The 23,127-nt window shown below is 37.1% G+C and overlaps 1 protein-coding gene across 8 annotated transcripts in view; it reads left to right on the top strand.

The window, feature by feature from the left end:
* Nucleotides 1-23,127, top strand: part of ESRRG (estrogen related receptor gamma) — a 442,062-nt gene that overhangs the window by 254,952 nt on the left and 163,983 nt on the right. For 7 of the 8 annotated variants that reach the window (XM_008068383.2, XM_021717732.1, XM_021717734.1 and 4 more), the window contains one exon: nucleotides 5,836-6,251. The exons of the other annotated variant lie outside the window; for it this stretch is intronic. In XM_008068383.2, the coding sequence (XP_008066574.1) occupies nucleotides 5,849-6,251 (403 nt within the window). In that variant the 5' untranslated portion in view covers nucleotides 5,836-5,848. The remainder of the gene's footprint in view (nucleotides 1-5,835; nucleotides 6,252-23,127) is intronic. 8 annotated transcript variants of the gene reach the window in all.

The raw sequence follows: 23,127 nt of genomic DNA, 5'->3' as shown, positions 1-23,127 counted from the left end.
TAATGCAATGATGATATGTTAGACCCAGCAGTTGTCAAAGCATCGTATTACTGTGATGCCATAATGACACCCTGTCGCTGTAAAGTAGTCATGTTTTCTCAAATCACACGTTGCACCGTTGATTTCTGACATGACACTTCATTCGGTTGCTTTCCCTTTCTTCAGCATCACCATTCTCTGACAATAGCAGCTGGTGCCCATTTTGTTACTAAGTGATTCACATTTTGCCACTTTACGAGAGTGCAATTAGTTGAAGCAGGGGGAAAAAAAGCTCATTGTAAAGTAGCGTGCTTGAAGTTGTAACTCAGGCTGCCATGGGAGCTGCTGGGGTCGTGGGCTCTGAAGCCTGAACTTCTGGGAGCTGCAGCATTAGTCTGGAGATTTTCTTCTAAAATCATTAAACACACACACACACACACACACACACACACACACACAGCACACAAAACTATAGGCTACTAAAAGCTTTTTATTTTTTAAGCAAAATACTTAAATATTTAATCTGATTATTTCAGAAGGTAGAAAATCAATCAATCCCTGTAGATTCATTTCTGTTTTGAATAGGTGGTAATTCAGTAGTGAGACTTGATAACCTTCCTTTCCAACCCTGAAATTCTGTGATTCAGTGAGAGGAGATGAGGACTCTTATCTCTTTATATTTGTGAGCTTGTCTCTGTATTTCTTGCTTTAGTGTTGCTTTCTTTTTTAAATTAAATTAAATTAAATTTTTATTTTTATTTTGGTAATGACAGGGTCTCGCTATTTTGCCCAGGCTGGTCTCGAACTCCCAGGCTTACACAATCCTATCATCTCAGCCTTCTGAAATACATGAACCACTGTGCTGGCCTGTTTCAGTGTTTTCATTAAAAAATATTAGGAATAAATTTTTAAAGTATTTGGAATGTATAACAATGATGGATTCCTTTTCAGATCCTCAAGGATGACAAAAAAGAAAAGAAAACGGTGACTCCTTTAGTTGATGTTTATTTAACCTACGAAGGTGTCTGCCACTGGTATAGATGTAATACAAGTTTCAGAAGATTTTTGCCTTAGTGTATAGCAATCAGAAAGGTCTAAGAGGACCCGTGCAACACACATTTCTTATGAGAATTTTATGCACCCAGTTCCCCATTTATTTCCCCATTGTTTAAAGGGGAAATAAAGTAGCAAATAAATTTAAGTTCTGTGTAAAATTCACATGATAAAATACAGCTGCTTGTTAAGAACTTATATTTTGATGAAAGGGTTAAGGGTTAATAATGTGTAACCATATGAAATACTATTGTTATACTAGTATTTAACAAATAAAAGTATTGGCTAAGCTTAAGTCCCCTCTTCAAAGTATAGACACTTCAAAGTGTCCACTCTGGACATCTACATATGCATGTGGAAATTCAAACTTATGGAAATTGATTCAAGATCACACATTTTTTACTTGGATCTGGGTAGAATCTCTGAACACAATTAAGCTTGATAATTACAATGTGAATTGAACATTAACTTACAGATTATCTTCTTGTTTTCCCCTGCAGCAGCGACATTGGTTCTTATTATTTTCTTCTCTTACTTTCTCTCTATATATGCACAATATTTGCACAGTTAATTAATTTTTAAAAATTATGTCTTTCAATAATCCAAAAACTAAGAAGTTTTACTTGCCAGATCATTAGTATCTAACACCAAAGGTAATTTTTACCCTTGCTGACCCTTAGGCAGGGCTAGGATACAAGTTTCTATGTGTGATAATCAGAATTATTTGAGGCTGGATCTCAAACTGTGTTGGAAATGCTTTCTAGTGCACTGAAATTTCAGAAAGGCTGCTAAATTCCTCAAATGTAGTATCTCACATAGAAACTAGATGTTATTCTTGACATCATTATTTCCCTCTCCAGTTTATACTCAGGTTGTTTTCAGGGGTTTCTGGAAGGTAGCTTGTCTTGCTGCTTTGTCCTTCTCATCATTTATCTTAAAATAATAAAGCAAAAGTAACTGTACTAAGGCTTTAAAATAAATATTTCCCTCATATTTCGGCACATGTTATTTCTATGCATAATTCTTAACTAAATTTAGATTTTTATTAATCCAATGTGACTTAAAATTTCTACATTAACAGCACAATGTAGAATTGGGCTTATTCTCTTTGGCTACAGATAAAGCCATCATCTTGAAAATGGCTCTTTCTGACAAAAAGGTGTTCTTTTGAAATAAAGTCTTATTCACCACATTCCTCTTAGAGTTAATGCGAATTTTAGTGCCTCTAATTTTAGATTGAAGTGAAGTCTAGAATAAAACCCACCAGCTGACAATTGAATTTATAGATAGTTGTGAATATTTCAGGCTTGAATAATAGAGCTGTAGAATTTCAGAGACAGAGAGAGAGAGAATTAAGACTTGCTGTAGTTTTAGGTTATAATGTAATGGTGTCTAGGAAGTGTTCAGTGTAATGAGCTAAGTAGTAATTAGGAGACAACTGTGTTCTTTCAGAGATTCTGTTTAGGTGCCACTCCAAACCCTGGGTAGGGCGACTCAATAGGACCAACCTGCAGCTGATGTGGTGGTCCCTTCAGTCCCGTTCCACTTATGGGTGAGCTGTGGATGTCATTGCTGAGAAATAAAAGCAGTAGACCTCTGTGTGCCACCTCTACCCTGCTTGGTTGCCTTTTTTTTTTTTTTTAATGAGTAAACATTGTTAAAAACTCTCTGTTGGCTTTGAGACACTTCTGCTTTGGACTTTGAAGTCAGACCTGAGTTCGGATTCCAGCTCCACACTGCTTCCTAGTTGTATAATCTTCAGCAAGTTTTAGAAGGTGTAAGGTTCGTTCTCCTAAGGAGTAATACCTCCCTTACCAGGCTGTCTTGGGGGATTAAATGAGGCAATATTGGTAGAGTGCTCCGCTCCATGCCTGGCACATATTGGGCACTTGATAGATGGCAGTTGTGACTTTTATTATTTCCACTGAGCAAAAGGTATTAGTGAAGGGAGCAGTTCACGTCAGGGAAAAAGACACGCACAGCCTACAGCACAAATGTAGTTTGTTCACTTTCATTTATGACTGATGTGGTCAGATTATGTTTAGGGGAGGATATTGCCACACTTTCAAGGGCTTCCCTGGCAACTTGTACCTCCTGAATTTCTTTGCTTCCATCCGGGTTATTGCCAAGTTATGGACTGAGATTTTTAGATGAGGCAACTGGCCAGAGAGTCACTATTTTCCAGGGACTTTAATGACATGCATTTGGGACATCAACATGTGGTGACTTAGCAAATAACTGTTCCATACATGAAAGGATAATTTCTGGTCTTGTTTCTTAAATCAAGAGTTCTGCAAATTTTAAAAGTCCATGAGGAAAAACCTGAAAGAAAATTGGGGTGAAAGTGACTAGACAAAACACAGGAAAAGAGAGAGGGCCTGAAGAAAATGTGGTATGTGTCGTGATCAAGCAGCTCCAAGCAAGTCTTCTCTGGAAGAAAAAAAAATTTAAAAGATAGTGCTTTTCTGGCAGATGGTGAAAGAGTTAATTGTCATAGCTGTGAGAAATTCAGTGCCAGAAAGAGGAAAGGGGAGCAACCATGGTTTAGTACCCTAATAACTTCTAACTCTAGTCTAAGATCATAATGTATGTGCGAGCAGTCCAGTAATTATAAGGTAATAAGTGAAGTGGTGGTGTAAGTGCTCTAAATTAAAAGGAATTCGCAGGGCTGCTGTAAGTCAGCGCCGACCCGCTTTCTTTCAAACGTTGACTTGAGGAAAGTGCTTAGCCCAGAGTGCAAGCAGGGAGACAAGGAGAGCGATCTATTAATTACAACACTCATTAACAGTGACGGGTACAAGGCAGCAGATGCAGGAGGGAGAGGACTCCGTAGTTCAGGCTGGCGAGGGGGATATATTTTTTTCTCTCGCTAGTTCTTGAGGAAAGGACAACACAAGTAGGAGGGCGAAAGCAAGAAGATATTTTGGTGGCATTCTCCTTCCTATGTGCTTTCTCCACATCCTGATATTGCTTGACTTTAGAAAGCTGAGCATTTGCAAAGAGAAATATCTTTGTAAAGAGGCAAATTCTTGCCTTAATGCTTTGCTCTTGAGTCGGTCTTCTTGGAACAGTTAAGTGAACGTTTCCAATAGAAGATTCCATATTTTCCTCCATTTTAAAGGAACAGAATGACAGGGGAAGGAGGACCTGGAGGAGAGCCTGAAATTTGTGTGATGATAAAATATTTTTAGATTTATAGCAAAAGAGATGATTGCATCCCTTTGGTTATCCTATGACTACTCCCCCAAATTCTTGTGAATGACCATTACCCAGTAGAATTCCCATAAATCAACTTTCCACTGGGAAGCAATTATCTAAGTCTCTTTCTCAACTGTCACCTCTTCTTTCTATAGTGGGCTCTCAGAAGCTTCTTTAGAGACTTTACTAAAAGGGGTTTTGCACTATGGCTAAGCAGAAAGAAAATAGGACCAATTATGTCTTTTCATCTAATTACCTTTCCAGAAATCCAATCACTTATGGCCTCAATAAAGAAAGAGGGGTGATGTGTTTCTTCTTGATAAGAGAAATAGTTTGTCAGATAAGATGCTTCATCATATTTCCTTTTAGGAGTTATGGGTTTTTTGTCGTTAAGTAGAAATGGGTCTTGCTTTTTAATTTAAAAATTATTTAAATTTTTATTTTAGATTCGGGGGTTACACATGCATGTTCATTACATGGACAAATTGTATGGTGGTGCAGATTGGGTCTCAGGTGGTCCATTCCCCAGATAGTAAACATTTTACCCTTTAGGTAATTTCTGAACCCTATGATGTTATAAGATAGAAAACAGAGGGGGAAAGGACCATCCAAATCTCTCTCTCTCTCTCGCTCTCTCTCTCTCTCTCTCTCGCTCTCTCTCTCTCTCTCTCTCTCTCTCTCCCTTTAAGGACAAAATTGGATACATTTCTACTTTACTGAATATAAAGTACAGTATCAGATTTATGGACTCATAGGTATACTAAAGGCTCAAATGTTTTTTACTGATTTATCTCTTAAGCAATGACAAATCACACACAAAAAAACCAGATGCACATATTTATTAATCAATGCTGGTAATTATCCACTAAGTTTTGTGAGCTCTAGGAGATAATCCTTAAGGATTGGCTGGAATTTTATACTTTATGCCTCTCTATATTTCTAAAGGGCTATGAAGTAGAACAATTTAAATACAGAAACAAAGTGATTGAGGATATATTCCCTATGTGTTTTAGTCAGATCAATAAAAGACACAGTTATGCTTATGGAAGCGTGCTGACAAACAGTAATTACAGAGCTGAGGATCATCTGTTCAGCTTTGAAAGTAAAAGTTTGATTCTGCTCGTAATAAAATGATTTTAGCATCAGAATATGAAGGAAAGGTAGAGTGAGGATAAATGCAATTTTAGAAACGATACAGACTTTGCAAATTACCACCTCTTCCATTGATAAATTTAGAATCTAGAGAGTTGATTTAGTTATTGACAGTGGTTCTCCAAGAGAAAGGTAAAATTGGACTCTTTAGAGCTTTTGTTTATGGCCTGTCTGGGCACTTTGATGTAACCCTGTCATGCCCTTATGCTGATTACCTTCTTGTAGAACAAGAAATATTGACTAGAGAATGAATGATGTGTAGTTCCTAGCCCTTAGGAAGCACTCTCAAAAAGCAATGTCTTTTACATATGAATTCTTCTGTGTTTTTTTCTCTTCTTTTATCCTTCCCTTTCGCTTCATTTTTTTTACCATCTCTTTCTTTCTACATCTTTGGTCTCTATGTTTGACACTCTCTTCTCTCTCTCTCTCTGTTTGTATCTCTCTCAATCTCAGGCTTCTCTGCAGAATGTCAAACAAAGATCGACACATTGATTCCAGCTGTTCGTCCTTCATCAAGACGGAACCCTCCAGCCCAGCCTCCCTGACGGACAGCGTCAACCACCACAGCCCTGGTGGCTCTTCAGACGCCAGTGGGAGCTACAGTTCAACCATGAATGGCCATCAGAACGGACTTGACTCACCACCTCTCTACCCTTCTGCTCCTATCCTGGGCGGTAGTGGGCCTGTCAGGAAACTGTATGATGACTGCTCCAGCACCATTGTTGAAGATCCCCAGACCAAGTGTGAATACATGCTCAACTCGATGCCCAAGAGACTGTGTTTAGTGTGTGGTGACATCGCTTCTGGGTACCACTATGGGGTAGCATCATGTGAAGCCTGCAAGGCATTCTTCAAGAGGACAATTCAAGGTTAGTGCTGGATTTGGGAATCCTTTACCACCTTCCAACCTCACATAATAGTTTTGATTTTCCTACTTATCCTCATGGATCAAGTCTCACAATCTTAAGTCTATCTTGAGTAGAAAATAGAAATAGATTAAAATTAATAGTGGGAGATTTATAGAATAAACTTCCCCAGCTATACTCCCTATTCATTAATTCTCCTTTCACTATTAAGCTCTAATGATACAATGATAATAAGCTTTGGGTGGCATGTAAAAGAGCATAGCTATTATTAGAGCAGTGTCAGTCTGCATAGCAACTGAACAAATGCACACTGGATTAACAGTACTTTTTACTCCTTTAGTTCTTACAGATGCATGGAACTAATACATACATTAGATCAGTGGTTCTCAAACTTGAGTGTACATTAAAATCACCTGGGAATCTTGTAAAAATGCAAATTACTAGGTCCCGCTTCTAGAGTTTCTGATTCATTAGATCTGAGGTAGAAGCTTGAGAATTTATATTTCTAACAGATTTTCAGGGGATGTTGATGCTGCCAGTCGAGTACCATACTTTGAGAGCCACGACTCTATACAAAATTAATTATCTGCTCATCTTCCTTCTTTCCCTATGGTTTGATATACTTTCCCTACCTTTCGAATGAATTTGTATAAAAAGACTTCCAAATGATACCAATAAAATTTCATTTACTTATAAAGTATACCCGAACATATAATAGTGAAAAATACCCAAGCCTTTACAGATTTCCAGATTGTAAATAACATTATTTCCCAAATAGAATGTAGAAAAATATGACTGAAATTTGTATGTGCCCTTTTAAAGTCAACAAATACAAAATTCAGCTCATTTCACTTTATTTATTTATTTATTTAAAATTTCTTTTTCTTTTTCTTCCTCGACCGTTCAGCAAAATCAGCTGGTTTTAAAAGTTGTAGACATATATTCTGGCAGAAAATTGGTTTTCACTTTTTTAGATCCCTTGTGATACATCTTTGAAGAAAATGAGGAAGGAAAGAATAATTATTTGTTAAGGATCCAAAACACACCAATGATTTCTGCTCATTGATTTACAAAATAATTCTTGTTAATAATCAGTTATAGACACAAAATATGTCTCCCCACATATCAGTGACTCTCAAGCTTGTCAGCTTGTTGGAATCACCTGGAGACTTTTTAAAAATCAAATGACAAAGCTCATGCCCCCAAATTCTAAATTAATTGTTCTTGAGTGGAGCCAGGGCAAGGGGGAAATTTTGAAAGTTTTCTAGATGATGCTTAATGTAAAGCCAAGGTTAAGACCTGCTGCACTATTTTTCTACAACAGTGGATCTTGAAGTGTGGTGACTGCACCAGCAGTATCAGCATCACCTGGGCATTTGCTGGAAATGCAATTCCCAGGCCTCATTCTATGTTAACTCAATCAGAATCTCTGGCAGTGGGCCTAGCAATCTGTATTTTTTACCAAGCCCTTAGGGTGATTCTGATGCTCATTCAAGTTAGAGAACCACAGTTCTATACCATGTTGCTACAGATTTACCATTGGCATCGAATGGTCCCTTGTTAGACAGAACTGGGTACAATTTACTTGGACCCTTAATAACATTGTGATGTACTCGCTTTTAAAGTACAAAAGAGGTAATGTTTTTTAAGCTCTATTCCTTTTAACTATTTTAACAAAAAATGATTCTGAAACCCTTCTGTGCACATAGAGTTGTATCCCACCCTTGCCTTGTGAGAGTGTCTGGCAGTGCAACTCAGTCAGGTGGCCTGAAGATTTTCCTGATTATCCTTAGTGGAATAGGAAGTGCCATCTCCCTTTTTCTTTCCTTCTTTTTTTTTTTTTTGAGTTGGAGTCTTAGTCTGTCACCCAAACTGGAGTGCAGTGGCTGCTCCCGGCCACCGAAACCTCGACCTGCTGGGCTCCAGTGATCCTTCCACCTCAGCCTTCCAAGTAGCTGGAACTACAGGCGCGTGCTACCACACCTGGCTAATTTTGGGTTTATTGTAGAAATGAGGTCTTGCCAAGTTGCCCAGGCAGGTCTCGAACCCGCGGGCTCAGGCAATCCACTCACCTCAGCCTCCCAAAGCACGGGATTACAGGCTGAAACACCGAGCCCGGCCTCCCTCTTGCTTTCTTATTGTCTGTTACTTAGCTTCCCTGATCTGTGGCTGATGAGAACACAGTTAACGAGTTTACTTAAATTGCACAGTATCTTATGATGATATCTCTTACATAATAGAGTGAATATTTAAGCTTAAGCTTTGTATAGCTTTTCATAGTTTCAATTGAAAAACATAAAACCAAGTTGATGTGCAGTATAGATGAATTCCCTAAATATTTTAATAGCTGTGTCTTCATATCATTTGGCTGACTGTTGACATATTTTATTAGTGTTTTCTTATAAAAGTCCTTCATCCACTGGATCTTTATTTTCATTGTCTTCATCTATAAATTGAAGGCATTAATACCTACTTCTTGGAATGCATAAGAATAAAATGAAATACAAAATCGCACATAAAGTAAGTTAAATAGTTGTCTATGCACAAGGATTTGTATCACCTTTGGGCATTTGAAAATTCTCTTCAGCCTATTAACTAGCATTGCAAAACTTGAGAATGAATACATCCTCAAGTCTTCAGGTTACTACCAGCCATTGTTCAACAGTGTTATGATCCTTATAGTTACAGAATGTATAGAATTTAATCTGTTAATAATTTGATTTTGTTAACTCAATTTACACAACTCGGGGTCTAACTATGCAAAGATAAGCAGATGTTTTGGGATAAATTAACAAGTACTGTGTATGCTGATGTAAGCAAGAGGTTCTCAATGAAAACTACTTCCATTTACTCAACAAATATTTGCTGAGAACCTACTGTGAGTCAGGCAGTAGGCTGGAGTTTCATTTTATCACCATTTTATTAAAAGTTTGTTCTCAAAGATTGTGAATTGAGACAAATTTCTCCAAAAAATGTCTCCTGCCTTGGGGAAATACCAGATTTTTAGGATGGGGGGGCTAAACTCTTAGGTCTTCAGTATCTTTTGTAAAGATAGAACAACTGTGTGAAAAAATTTCCTGACAGTTATCTAAAAAATTTATATAGCTTAGTTATTAATAGCTGTGTAATAGTTATTTACCGAGAAACCATTAGATTAGAACAATTGAAAGCCTGTGTGTGATTATTCTTTAGGATACTGAAATGCCACTAAAAGCTTCACAGAGCAAAGCGCATGGTGGTTCTTGGCATTGATGTATGTGCTCAGTTTTACTCCATATTGGAGAGAGCAAGTTTCAAGCATTTTGAGCAGGAGACAGAGATGTCACTGTCCAGATTAGCACTCTGGACTTGCCCACCTGGCTGTGCTTGTAGCTGGCAGCTGGGCAGCACTCAGTGAGGCTACCCTGCTAGCTACATCATCAGGCATCACACTGTGGTGCTTACTTAGCCCCAAAGAAGCAGTGAGGCAAATAAAGGGATTAAATTGTGAAAGTATAATGTAATAATTAGGGCAGTAATTATAAGGAAGATTGGAACGGCCCCTCCTTTCTGTGGCCAAATACAGTAGTGATAGTGGTTGAACTCCAAAGATGTTGAGAGTGACCCAGACTCATTCCAAAGCCGCCTTAGCATCCATTGCTATGCCTTCAGGCAGCATTGCAACCAAACTCTCCTTGTCAGTTAGTCTTTCCCTCCCCTCCTTTAAAGCTCTTCAGGGAATAAGAAAAGATTATGAAACTCCCCTTGAGAACAAGTCTTTCTACAGATGTAGAACCCTGATGGCCAGGACATTATGTAAGTGTGACTCCTGCCTCATAAGGGCCTGGTTCTGCTCTCATTGACTTAAGGGACGTTTGCATCCAGAGGCATGTACATGGACAATATTGCCTCTTTGGAATCTTTATTTTTAATATGATAATTTATTTTTAGGATTGATTATCCAATGTGTAATAAATATATAAATTTTTAAAAGTTGGGTAAAATTCTTCTTAAATTTGGAACCAAAAGCACATATATTCAGAGCATAGCTTGAGAAAAATAATGTGAATTGTTCTTTTCAAAGCCGAATGTAGTTATTTCTGTTGTGAAAGACAATTAATCATAGATTTCAGTGAAAGTCAACAGAAAGGCATATTTTATTTATTGACCATTTCCAAGTTATCATTGAAAAACTATTGAATTAGGTCACCACTTAGGTAGAAGTCAAGGTTTTTGTTTTTGTTTTTTTGTTTGCTTACTCAACACTTTTTAGAGAACATTGACAGTTCTTCCCCGTCATTCGATAAAGCTACAATAGCAGCAATGATTTTATTATCATTTTCTAGGCATATTAATTTTTTGGATGTGATATTGTTATTCTTCTGAATTTTCTTCCAATTCCAGTTTTGGCCTCAATTCATAAATGAATGGGGATTTTTTTTTTTTTTTTTGGATCTTCTCATTAAGACTCTTGTTAAGGAGGCAGGAGAAGAAAAACAGCCTTGTTCTCAAAAATGGTCAACACATATTTCATAACTTGATACATAAAACACTAACCCCCTGAAGTTTTTATTTCTATATAAGCATAAGGAAAATAATTTAATATTTTTTTCATTGTGTAGATAATATAGCTATTACAACTGTTCATTCTAGTGCTAGAAATAAGGCATTCTTCTTTCTCCCACTTTTGTTGTTGTTGTTATTGTTGTTGGAGTCTGATTCTGTTGCCAAGGCTCTTATGCAGTGGCATGCACACGGCTACCGCAGCCTCGCCTGCTGGGCTCAGGCAATCCTTCCACCTCAGTCTCCCAATAGCTGGGACTATAGACTTGCACCACCATGCCCAGCTAATTTTTTTATTTATTGTAGAGATGAGATCTCACCAAATTGCCCAGGCTGGTCTCACATCCCTGGGCTCAGGCAACTAACTCTCTTGCCTCTGCTTCCCAAAGTACTGGGATTACAGGTGTGAGCCACTGTACCCAGCCTGTTCCCACATTTAAAAATAGGAAATTATAGATTTTAAAATGTAGGATTTAAAAAACATATTCATTAGAGCATGGGTTTTAGGTTTATATGAAACCAGGCCCAAGTCTCAGCCATTTACCAGCTGTGAGAAGTTAGCCTTCCTGAGCCTTCATTTTCCGGGTGATGAGGGTTAAATGAAAACATGTATGTCAGAGTGCCTGACTCATAGAAAGTGTTCAATAAATTATTAACTTTGGTGGATATTGGGACTAGGATTGGGAGACTCAGGCACTGGATGGTTCAAATAACCTCGCACAAAGAGTTGTCCTTGATCTGGAAGCTATACTAGAAGGATACAGTTCTAACCTTCCTGGGCTCACAGCTATCTACTCTTAAGATAGTTTGATAATGAACCCTCTCTCCCTATAGCTGTTTCTCATCGATGGGGCCCTTTTATGCTAGGAGGTGTTTAGGTGGACTACCTGGAAATTTGCTTAGATTTATTTAGTTTATGGTGATTAATGAGCCTGTTTTCCCTGTGAATATAGATGGGAAACTGGGTAAATCAAAAAGTAAGCCTGAATCTTGGAACTTGCATAAAACATCAGATTCCCAGTTCAGTGTCACATGTGAGGTTTAGGTGGTGAAGAAGAGGATGTCTTTGCAGTGTAAGATGTAGGAGTAGCCATTATGATAACTAAGTACACTCTTAACACTGAGGGACCTGGGACAAGAGTAAATGCCTCCATACTTTATATGTAACTATGCCAAAATTATAAGTCAATATAAACTGCTAAGTGACATATGTTCTAGTCTCTTATATGACCAAATATACCTTCATAACTGCCTGGGAAGCTAGCTTTTTATTTTTCAGTCTTAGACTTCTAGGTGTTTTGTGTCAGAAAGAGGCAGTACAAGGAGTGTGGTCTTAGCCTAAAAGCAACTTCCACTCTCTTTTCACCCCTCTACCTCCCCATCTTGTCTTGTACATAGTGTGGACACCCCTGTCCACATGTCCAAGGCCCAACAATCCCTTCCTAACAGCTGTCCCTTGACCATATACAGGTTCCATAATGTGTATGCCAGCAGAACAGTTTAGTTCATTCCAGTTTCCAGAGGATGAACCCAGGAGAGAGACCTTCTCAGACCCTGGAATGGACTTGTGGTGACTTAATCAGAGAATTTGAGGGTCACAGGTACTCAAAATCACGGGGCACAAAGGATGGGCACAGCTGGGCTTGTCCCCTTAGCATTTCTATAGATGCCTTCTAAAGCCCAGAGTCTTCAAGCAGGGGCTTTTCTTGTCTAGGTCTAAAGGTGGTATTAGTAGGACCCTAAATCTCACGTTAAATATGGGGAATACAAGATTACGCATTTGCCTGCAAGCCATCTAAAGGCATATAGGCGTAACCTTTGGATTTGATGCTACCAACTTCTTTTCTACACCTCGAATTGCCTTCCTGAAACTGGCAGTATAGTCCTAGAGGATATTTTCTGCGTGTCGCATCTTCTTTGCCATTATGTGTCATTTCAGTCTTAAAATATTTGCAGCAGTGGAGGAAAGAACTTACAAATTGAGTGTCTGTACACCATATGAACCTTCCAAAGGAAAATGATAAAATGTTTTCTATTTAAATTAAATAGTGTCCAGAGAAAATGACTATCCCTGTTTTATAGTAAATGGCAGCTTTAAAACTCTAATATGTTCAAAAGTAAAATCCAGAATAATATGGAAATGGCTAAATTGACTTAATGAATCTCAGTGATTATCAGTTTAAATGCAGTTATTACATTAAATATAGAAGTAATGTTTTCAAAGAAATTCTATAATTTATTTGCTTTAACTCACAACTCGCTTTTGTTGTAAGTTTAATTGACTTTTCCACTTTTTCTTGCATTTGATGCCAATTTTGTGAGTTTTTGAAATGCATTTATGTTGCCAAATTATAAATAACAAACATTATTTTACCCTTGCTATTTTAGTAGTTAGGTTCAGTTTTTGTTTTAATAGGAAAAGTTAGTATTGTAGACTTTCTTTTTTGCTGGAGAAGATGCATTATGTGACTGTGTCCTAAAACAGTGTAATTTACAGTTTTATTTTTCTTGGTTTTGACTTAGTGGAACCCCTTCTTGGATATATGGATTGTGATTTCTTTTCCATGGTTTGTTCTGACATCTAAGAATTCACCTCAATTGTCATAGTTCTGAAGTTGTTGAAGAGTTACTGGTCAGCAGGCTTTTTCTAATAAAAGACCAGAGAGTATTTTAGATAGCTTACATATCAAATAGGATATCAAATATCTTGGGATCTGTGGACCACATGCCTTCTCTGTCCAGTCTTTGTTTTGTTTTTCAAGCTGTTTAAAAATACAAAAAAAAAAAACCATCCTGAGCTTGGGGACGTACAAAAACATGCTGACCACAGTTTGGGTAAAGTATAGACCAGAACACCCTCTTTATCTTCCTTGTAGCCAACATTGATTAACAAGATTTTTACTCCAGAGGATTTCCTAGGCAGTCTTGCATCCATATAATTTATTTAAACTGAAACCAAATTCTCTATTGTGATTTTTTTAGTTTATTATTTCCCTTTTTATAATTTTTTTTTTTTTACTTCTTCAGGGATCAGAATGTTCTCTTCTCTTTTCTCTGTTTGCATATTTTAAGCCTGTTTGAACTACACATCTGTGAGTGTTATGACATATATGTGTGTGTATTGGCTAGCTAATCAGAAAACAGAAGCATTATAAATTAAGGTAAAGTAACAGGGGTGAAAAAAAATGGATCTTTGGGTTGTACAAAATCAGAGTGATTATTTTCAGAGATTATATTGTGTGGTTGGTCTTTGATCAAGGAAAGGAAATTAGAAGAAAATGTAATGATCCTCATTCTATTTTTATCCCTCAGATATTAGAAACTCACATTTACAGACATTAGAATCTCTGGTATTGTTTACATGTGTATTAAACACATAGTGTTATGTTACTGTATTCTGAAAGTCATTTAAAGTTGGCACGTCATTTTAACTTGCAACTCATAGAGGTATGTTTTCTGATTGGTTAAGACTGGATAAGAGCATATCCCATGTAAGGGGTGTATGCCAATGGCATTCAGGGAAGAAATGAATTTGCAATAAAACTTTTAATGCATGTTAAAATGCCCAACTCTTGCTCAGTGTCAAATTAGACAAACAATTCACTTTCCTAGCAATATATTTGCAAAATGGGTAACCCTCTCTCCTACTGTCTGTTACTTCACAGTGGTTGGGAAGAAGTAATAGTATGTGTTTTATATTCCTCTGATAATATTACATTTTGTTGGTTTATATTTATTTTAATGGCTAGGCACAGTAGCTCCTGCCTGTAATTCTAGCACTTTGGGAGGCTGAGGCTGGAGGATTGCTTGAGGCCAGGAGTTTAAGACTAGCCTGAACAGCATAGTGAGACCTTGTCACTACAAAAAAATGGGCACGGTGGTATACACCTGAAATCTTAGCTACTCAGGAGGCTGAGGAGGGAAGATTGCTTGAGCCCAGGAATGTGAGGCTGCAGTGAGCTATGGTCACACTACTATACTCCAGCCTGGGTAACAGAGAGATCTTGTCTCTAAACATAAAAAAAAAAAAAAATTAGATAAGACATTTTGTAGTAGCAGTATCACTAATTCATGATAGTTACTATTCATTAAAGGACAACCCTTTTTTATAATTTTAAAACTTATTTCTATTTTTATACTTTAACTGAACTTACAGTGTATCTATAATATAAGCATGTAATTGTTGATTCTACTATGATAAGGCCTGTCTTAACAGAATCCCAAAAGACAAGGATGTTATCCTAGAAGCAATTATTTTTACATATGCATATTTAATCAAAACCTATACTCTTATTTATTTTTATTTTTATTTTTGGTAAAATCCTCTGCACTCAGAAAATAAAATCAATTCCCCACGGTCCACCTAAACAGTGTCCTCAGGAACAGCAGCTTGGAAGAAAGCTACTCTTCCAGTGCTGATTGCAGGTGGAGCTAACATAAGACCTGGTGCCCTCTCTGGTTCCAGTGTGGTAGCATCCCTTACCCTGATCCACCTAGGCCACTCAGACTTGCCTGTTCCTGATTCAGTCACTCTCTTCTGGAAATTGTATTGCCATTTTTTTCCATGGATTTTGTTGATAATTCTGTTTTCTTAGCTTGCCCAGCCCGTAACCCATCAAGTCCATAAGGTCTTCCAGCAAGTAACTGTTACGAAGGAAGTGTGTGTTGTTTATATATTCCAGTCTGAGTGACTTTGCAGATCACTTACCAATGAATTATAAAATCCCATTGACTTTCCTGCCTTTTTGCAAAATGGAATTTTACATTTGTGAGGCAGCTTCTTAGGAACTGGGGTGTGGTTAGTTTTTGCCTAAAGATCACTGGACTTTCCCCTGAAGATATGCCATCCATGATCTGTATTATCTGATGACAATTTGTTTTGATGAAGGTACTGGAGGCTGTTCTTTGATTACAAGATAAACTCCCAAACAAAGGCCTCAGTGACTCTCTAAACATTCTAATAGCTTTCCCTCATTCCTTCTTGCTCTCCCTTATCCCAGAGCCAAGCCATGACAAATAAGGCAGCTTTATTCAGACCTTGTGAGAATAGCCCTACAGAGCCATATATTAAAGGCTTGAGTACAAAATAGTAGGGATGATATTGTGCTTTATATATTTTTTTTAAATTGCATGTTTATATACATATGTTAAAATAATTATACCTTAAAAGTCATTCCTCCAGTCAATTCAAAATTGGTGATGGCTAAAACTAGTTAGAGTGGATTAAAGAATGTTCACCCTAAATGTAGGAAAGAAAAAAAGATGAGTTATGAGAGTTGTGTTGTCAGAAGTTTCTATTAATGTGATTAATGTGGGTCACTTTTGTTTGGTAATTAGTGGTCGGAGTATATGGCTCAATAGAATTTGCTAAATTCTGAGGAAAGGAAACATTAGTTCTTGCTAAAAGTCAAGTTGTGAAGGCCGGGCCCAGTGACTCAAGTCTATAATCCCAATACTTTGAGAGGCTGAGGTAAGAGGATTGCCTGAGTCCATGGGTTCGAGACCAACCTGGGCAACATGGAGAGATCTCATCTCCACAATAAATCAAAAAATTAACCGAGTGTGATGGCGCATGCCTGCAGTCTCAGCTACTTGGAAGGCTGAGATGGAAGGATTGCGTGAGCCCAGCAAGTCAAGGCTGTGGTAGCCGTGAGCATGCCACCGTACTCCAGCCTGGGTGACAGAGTGAGACTCTGACTCAAAAAAAAAAGTCAAGCTATGAAAGCTGTTAGACAAGTTGTGAGGTATGGCAGGGTGGGGCTTAGAATTTTGGAATGAATAAATGGAATGGGTCAGGCTATTTTTTCTTTATTTGGCAAAGCCCAGGGCAGTGATTCATTATTCTGATAGATTATTTGATAAACTTAGATAATATCTTAGAAGTTATAAAGTACATGAACTCACTCAAATTGTAATCTACGTTAATTCACTTTCTTTTAAAGTTCCTGATAATTTCAACAATGTGAAGGGCTAGTCATTGGAGCTTACTTATATAATTTTAAGTTTCATATTAAAGCAAAATTAGGTGCAGGGTGCTGGTGAGGTGTTTTAGTGTTTATACTTATTGTATTTTCTTTACTTTTTTCTTCTTAATTTCTCTATTTTGTAGGAAGTATTTATACATTTTTTGGAAGTGTTTATACTTAAAAGTAAATATAAATTTCTGGTTAAAAGAAAATATGCTTAAATTTCAAAAAATGTTATTGTAGTAAAAACACAACATAAAATTTACCATCTGAACCATTTGAAGTATGTAGTACTATATGTACATAATTGTGTAATAGTTCACCAGGATTTCATCTCGCCAAACTGAAACCCTATACTCATTAAACAACTCCATCATTCTATGTTTCTTTGAGTTTGGCTACTCTGGATGTCTCATATAAGTGGAAGCATGCAGTATTTGTCTTTTTGTGACTGGCTTTCACTTAATGTCCTAATGGTTCATCCATATTGTTGTGCAAAAGAAGATTTCTTTTTTTAAAACCAAGTAATACAGTAGACCCTTCTTGTTATCTTCAAGGAATATGTCCCAAGGCTCCCAGAGGATGCCGGAGAGTCTGGTAGTACTGAATCCTATATATGCTGTTTTTTCCTATACTTATGTATTTATGATAAAGTTTAATTTATAAATTAGGAACAGTCATAGATGAACAGCAATCATATAATAGGACAATTATAACAATGTTATAAATAACAATGTAATAAAAGTTATGTGAATGTAGCCTATCTCCTTCTCTCAAAATATCTTGTACCATACCTCAGATAACTGAAACCTACTGAAGGTGAAACACAGATAAGGGGGGACTACTGTATTCCATTGTATGTATATACCTCAATTTTGCTTCTTTTTTTTTTTGAGTTGGAGTCTCACTCTGTCACCCAGGCTGGAGTGCAGTGGCACGCTGCTCATGGCCACTGCAGCCTCAACCTGCTAGGCTCAGGCAATCCTTCTGTCTCAGTATTCCAAGTAGCTGGAACTACAAGCATGTGCCACCATGCCCGAATAATTTTTTTTTTTATTTTTTATTGTAGAGACAAGGTCTCCCCAAGTTGCCCAGGTTGGTCTCAAACCCGTGGGCTCAGGCAATCCTCTCTCCTCAGCCCCCCAAAGTACTGGGATTGCAGGCTTGAGCCACTGTACCCCCCCACATTTTCTTTATTCATTCATCTGTTGCCTGACGTTGAAGTGGCTATTGTAAATAAGGCTGCAATGAACACGGGCATGTAAATATTTGATATTCTATTTTAAGTTCTTTTAGATATATACACGGAATAAGAAATGAGATTTCTGGATCATATAGTAATTCTATTTTTAAGTTTTTGAGGGATTTCCATTCTGTTTTCTATACAGGCATTACTATTTTATATTATCACCAACAGAGCACAAGCATTCCAATTTCTCATTATTCTTTTTAACACTAATTATTATTATTTTTATAGTGACCATCCTAACTGGTGTGTAGTAAATGTTTAAACATTTTTAACGGGTTTCATATATAACCCAAATTTGAAGCTCTAATATTTTATCTCCTTAGGCTAATCCACAAATAATTACATTTGCAAGCAATGTACATAGTTGTTTTTAGCCCCTTGAGTTCAGATGCCTTTATACTGGTAAAAGATGAAGAGTATGTTAATTTATAATAATATATAAGATATTTATTGTTACCATGTGCCACACATTGTTCTTGTGTTTTACATTAATTATCTTATTTAATTTTTTCATAATCCCAAGTGAAGTAGGTGCTACTATCATTATCATTATATTATTTTATAAATGTGGCATAGTGTATTAGTTAAGTATTAATTACTTAATTACCCAAAGAACAACTGGGTCCCACAAAATTTGAACCCAGAGTCTGTGCTCTTTTTTAAAGTTTTAAAGCATTGAATAATTTTAGATTGTACTTTTCTTGAGAGATTTTAATCCATGGGTAGAATTTTCTATTAAGTTGTTCAAATAAAAATGAGAAATTGAGAATATTCCAAATGTTATGATTAGATAATGATAAAAGTTTTTAGAATGGAGACAGTCAAAACTAAGTCTTAAAAGTACCTAATGTCTTGTAATTTATTTTTAGAAATCTCTTAAATGTGAAGATTGAGCTCAGCTCTTCAATACCACCATTCAGTTTCCTGTGTCAGTTGTCTGGATTTTTATCTGCTGGCATTCATTTCTTTACCCAAATTTTGGATGGTAGTTTTAGCCCGATCCCACCACTGATAGCACTTCCAGACTCTTTAATTTTTGATTTTTGGAAGAAAGAGGCTTATTTGTCTCTTCCTTTGATGTGAGAATGATTGATTGTACACTTACAGAAACTTTGTTTCTACAACAGACAGCAGCTCAGAATCCATTCTTTTTTTTTAATCATTATTTTTTAAAAATAAAGACGGGGTCTTGCTATGTTGCCCTGTCTGGTTTGAACTCCTGGCCTCAAGCAATTCTCTCTCACCTTGGCCTCCCAAAGTGCTATGATTATAGGCATGAGCCACTGTGTCCAGCCTCTTTGGTTTTTGTTTTGTTTTGTTTTGGTTTTTTGTCTTTTTTTTTTTTCTTATGACGAATACCGGCTAAAAGGAGAAAAAAAATTTAATCCCTATATTTAAAGAAAAAAAATGTTATATTCTTTGGAATTAAATCTGGTTTTGTCTTGTTTTGAACAGATTTAAAGAAATAACCATTATTTATATGTACTTTGCTAAGGGCATTTCTGAGTAATACTAGAAAGAGAATAAGATAATAGTACAAGGAAATCTCAATTAAGTTAGCATTTAAAGGTTACATTCTGAATGTACCTTTAAATGTACATTCTGAATGTCTATCCCAAATCTACATTCTTGTATACAGTTTTTCAGTGCGTGGTATTTACATAGTTTCTATTTGAGGAAGATCAGAGAGAAGCAAGAGAATCCTCAAAGGGATGACTCTAGCCCAATATTTTGTCCTTGAGTGCACTTTTTTTTTCTTTGGCCTCCAAAGCATCTTTACTACTCCCAAGGTACCTTCTAGCTTTTGGAACACCTTCACTGTCCCCCAGAGTCTTTGGATTTGTTTTATATGGAGAACAATTTCAAATTTTGAAGATGCTTAAAGTGAAAGTCCTCCAACTTATTCTTCCTGTTATGCTGGAAGAATAACTTGTTAGAAGAACAACTTCTTCTTAGTTATTGTCAATTTACAAGGATTATTTTTAAATTTCTGTACCTAACTTGTGGGGAGCTACCTTACAGGGTTGTGAGCTAGGAAGTGAAAAATATGGATAATAGACCATAAAGTTTTTTTTTTTTTATCATCGCAGACTTTTGTACATACGGTGTAGACCAGAGGTGGCTAAACCAAGACCTGTGGGCCAAATTTATATTGCTAAAGAAAGTTTTATTGGCTCAGTGTGGTGGCTCACACCTGTAATTCCAGCACTTTGGGAGGCTGAGGCAAGAGAATTGCTTGAGCCCAGGAGTCTGAGACCAGTCTGGGCAACCTAACAAGACTCATCTCTACAAAAAATTAGTTGGATATGGTGATATTGTTCTTGGAGTCCCAGCTACTTGGGCGCCTGAGGAGAGATGATGGCTTGAGTCTAGGAGTTCAAAGCTACGGTGTCACTGCACTGCAGTCTGGGCAACAGATTGAGACCCTGACTCAACCAAAAAAAAAAAAAAGAAAGAAAGAAAGAAAGAAAAGTTTTCTTGGAACACAGCCATACCCATTCTTGTATTGTCTGTGCCTGCTTTTGTGCTACCACAGCAGAGCTTGAAGAGTCACAACAAAGTCTGAATACCTGTGAAGACAAAAATACGTACGATCTGGGCCTTTAAAAAAAGCTTGCTAACCAGACCTCTGCTCTTCTGTGAGGGCCTTTAATGAATATTCTGAATACTCTGTGACAGGAAGAGGCATTCCAACGCTATCTCTTCTGGACAATCATTAAATAGGAAGCCCCTCACTCTCCACTGCTTCTCCTCCCTGAGGAAATGCCTGGCACTTTTCTGCAATCCCAGTCATAACTATCAGTTCAGGTGCACAGATTTTATTTTGGGGAGAAAAAACTTCAGACACAAACTCTACCTGTTAGGAACATTTGTTGTTCTCTGGGCTTTTCTTCTTTTCCTTTAACTCCAGCTAGCAGCCTGACTGAGTTCCCTGACTGTTGGAGTAATTACTCTCTTTTGAATGTTCCACTTTCTTTTGGGCCTAAGTCCATGTGGTGGTCTTTGGGTTGTCTTGTTTGCATGTGCCTCTCACAAAGTGCCTCTTGAGTTTGGGCATCAGATCTCTTCCTCCTGACCGACTAGCACAAGGCCAGGAGAAATTCTCTATCTAGCACTTCCTTACTTCTGTGCTGAAGTATATATATTTAAAGAGTCCCAAAGTTACACAGAAAATGATAGAACTAGGCAGGGCTTGAGCTCAGTTGGACTCCAGTACGTTAGCTCATAGTCATTCTATTACACTGCCTTTCACAGTTTACATACAAAGCTATACCATTATGTATGTCAAGAAAAAATTGTCCAAATCAGCATTAATTGTAGAGGATGCAGACATTTGTTGAATGCATGAACTTGATCTGAAAGAAAAATTCTAATACAATATCTCTTTTCTGACAAAGTTCTGGGCATACTGTGAACATTCACGAACAGAAGCTCTTAGGGACAGTATTAAGAAAGGTTAGACTTGCTTTTACCTGTCTAAGGTAAAAGGAAAATCTCAAGAAGTCAAATTCCTATTTAAGAGTCAACCTCTTTTGTCACATAGAGTATGATCCAAATGCCCTCTCACTAGTCATGTGGACTTTACTGTACCAGCCCATAACTGCCGTTGTGAAATGTATACATCGAAACCTTTTCTGTCCAAAAATAGTGGATCCATTAGACTTAATACACATTTCTTTTCTTTTTAAACCAAGAACCTTTTGTTAAGTCTTTTTTTTTTAGTTGTTTGTTTTAAAAGAGGCATAGACAGTCTCATACCAAGGTTGTTTAAAATGAGAGGTAGAAGAAGAACATGTGAAAATTGATGTTGGATACTGAACACAACACATTTGGAAGTTATGGTCAGCGCAGACATACTTTCCTTGTGGCATTGGTCACCTTTGAGCTCTTTTATGAGGACTTCTGTGACATGATCTGTGCACTATAGGAGCTTAAAAATGAAGATGAAGTGGCTGTGCACATCACGTAAGGTATGCATTATACACTGCAGGAGAACAGTGGCCTTCTTTCAAGAAAAAATCATTACATCAGAGCTAAAAACATTGCATTTCTGCATATCTTGGATGAGAGATATTTATAATCTCCACCATTTTTACCAATAAGTGTATATTTCTTATATACTTATCACTCTCTTTCAAATGAATTTCAGAATATACTTTCACGATTATGGATTGCTCTTTTTTTTCTATCATGAACAATAGCATTATTTTGGGATTGTTAAAATGCATTGTGTATACCCCAGCACCTGTTGCTTTGGTGACATGCTCTGTTTGGTTTCTGTGGTATTAAACTGGCCACAAACCATAGTGGTACAGAGACAAGATGAGGGATTTCTTTTTGAGGTGTTGAGAGATTCCATTCTCTAAAAGCAACCCTATCCTATCCCACAGCTGCCCTTGCACCATAAGTCTGACAACAGCAAAAGACAATGCCAAGATCCACCCTCATCCTGTCACTCACAGGCTCCTGTGTCAGGCATCAAAATTTCCTGTCCGACCAGCAATAATAGCAACAACAACAGCTATACAAAGCACCCTTTCAGAAGATAGCATTCCCATTTTTAATTTCTATTCTAAACAGCATTCAACTGATTACCTTTAAAATATTAGAGTTAGGTAGCACTGCATCATATTTAGGAGGATAGGCATTGGATCCAGATGGCCTAGATTCAAATTCTGGCTGTGGCACTGGTTAGCTATGTGATTCTGGGTATGTTGCCTTATTCTCCCTCTGCCTTAAATTCTGAATCTGCAAAATGGGAGTACAGAATGTAAAGCAGAGCAAAAAGTGCCAAGCAATCTCAGTGTTTGTTAACTGTTAAAACCTCAGGTTTTAACTATCCAACTTTTCATGGGTGCATGAAAACTTTAAGGACCATTGAGCTAGAAGTTAGGATATCTCCATTTCAGTCTTATTTCTGCAATTCACTAGTCCATATTCTTGTAAAAAGAGTTGAGTCATGGGGTCTAGTGATCATAGGTAAGTCAGTACAAATTCATTCTTCTGCGGTTTCCATAAAATGAGGGAGCTGAACCAACTAGGATCTAGGATCTCTTTGAAGTATACTATCTTAGAAATCTGTGTTGATTTATGCCAAATGACATAGTAATTATAGATTGCT

This window comes from Carlito syrichta, unplaced genomic scaffold (assembly GCF_000164805.1).
Source record: "Carlito syrichta isolate Samal-C Ts95f unplaced genomic scaffold, Tarsius_syrichta-2.0.1 Scaffold310619, whole genome shotgun sequence".
Taxonomy (NCBI): Eukaryota; Metazoa; Chordata; class Mammalia; order Primates; family Tarsiidae; genus Carlito; species Carlito syrichta.
The sequence above is the reverse complement of the archived record's forward strand: the minus strand, read 5'-3'. Positions and strand labels throughout refer to the sequence as shown.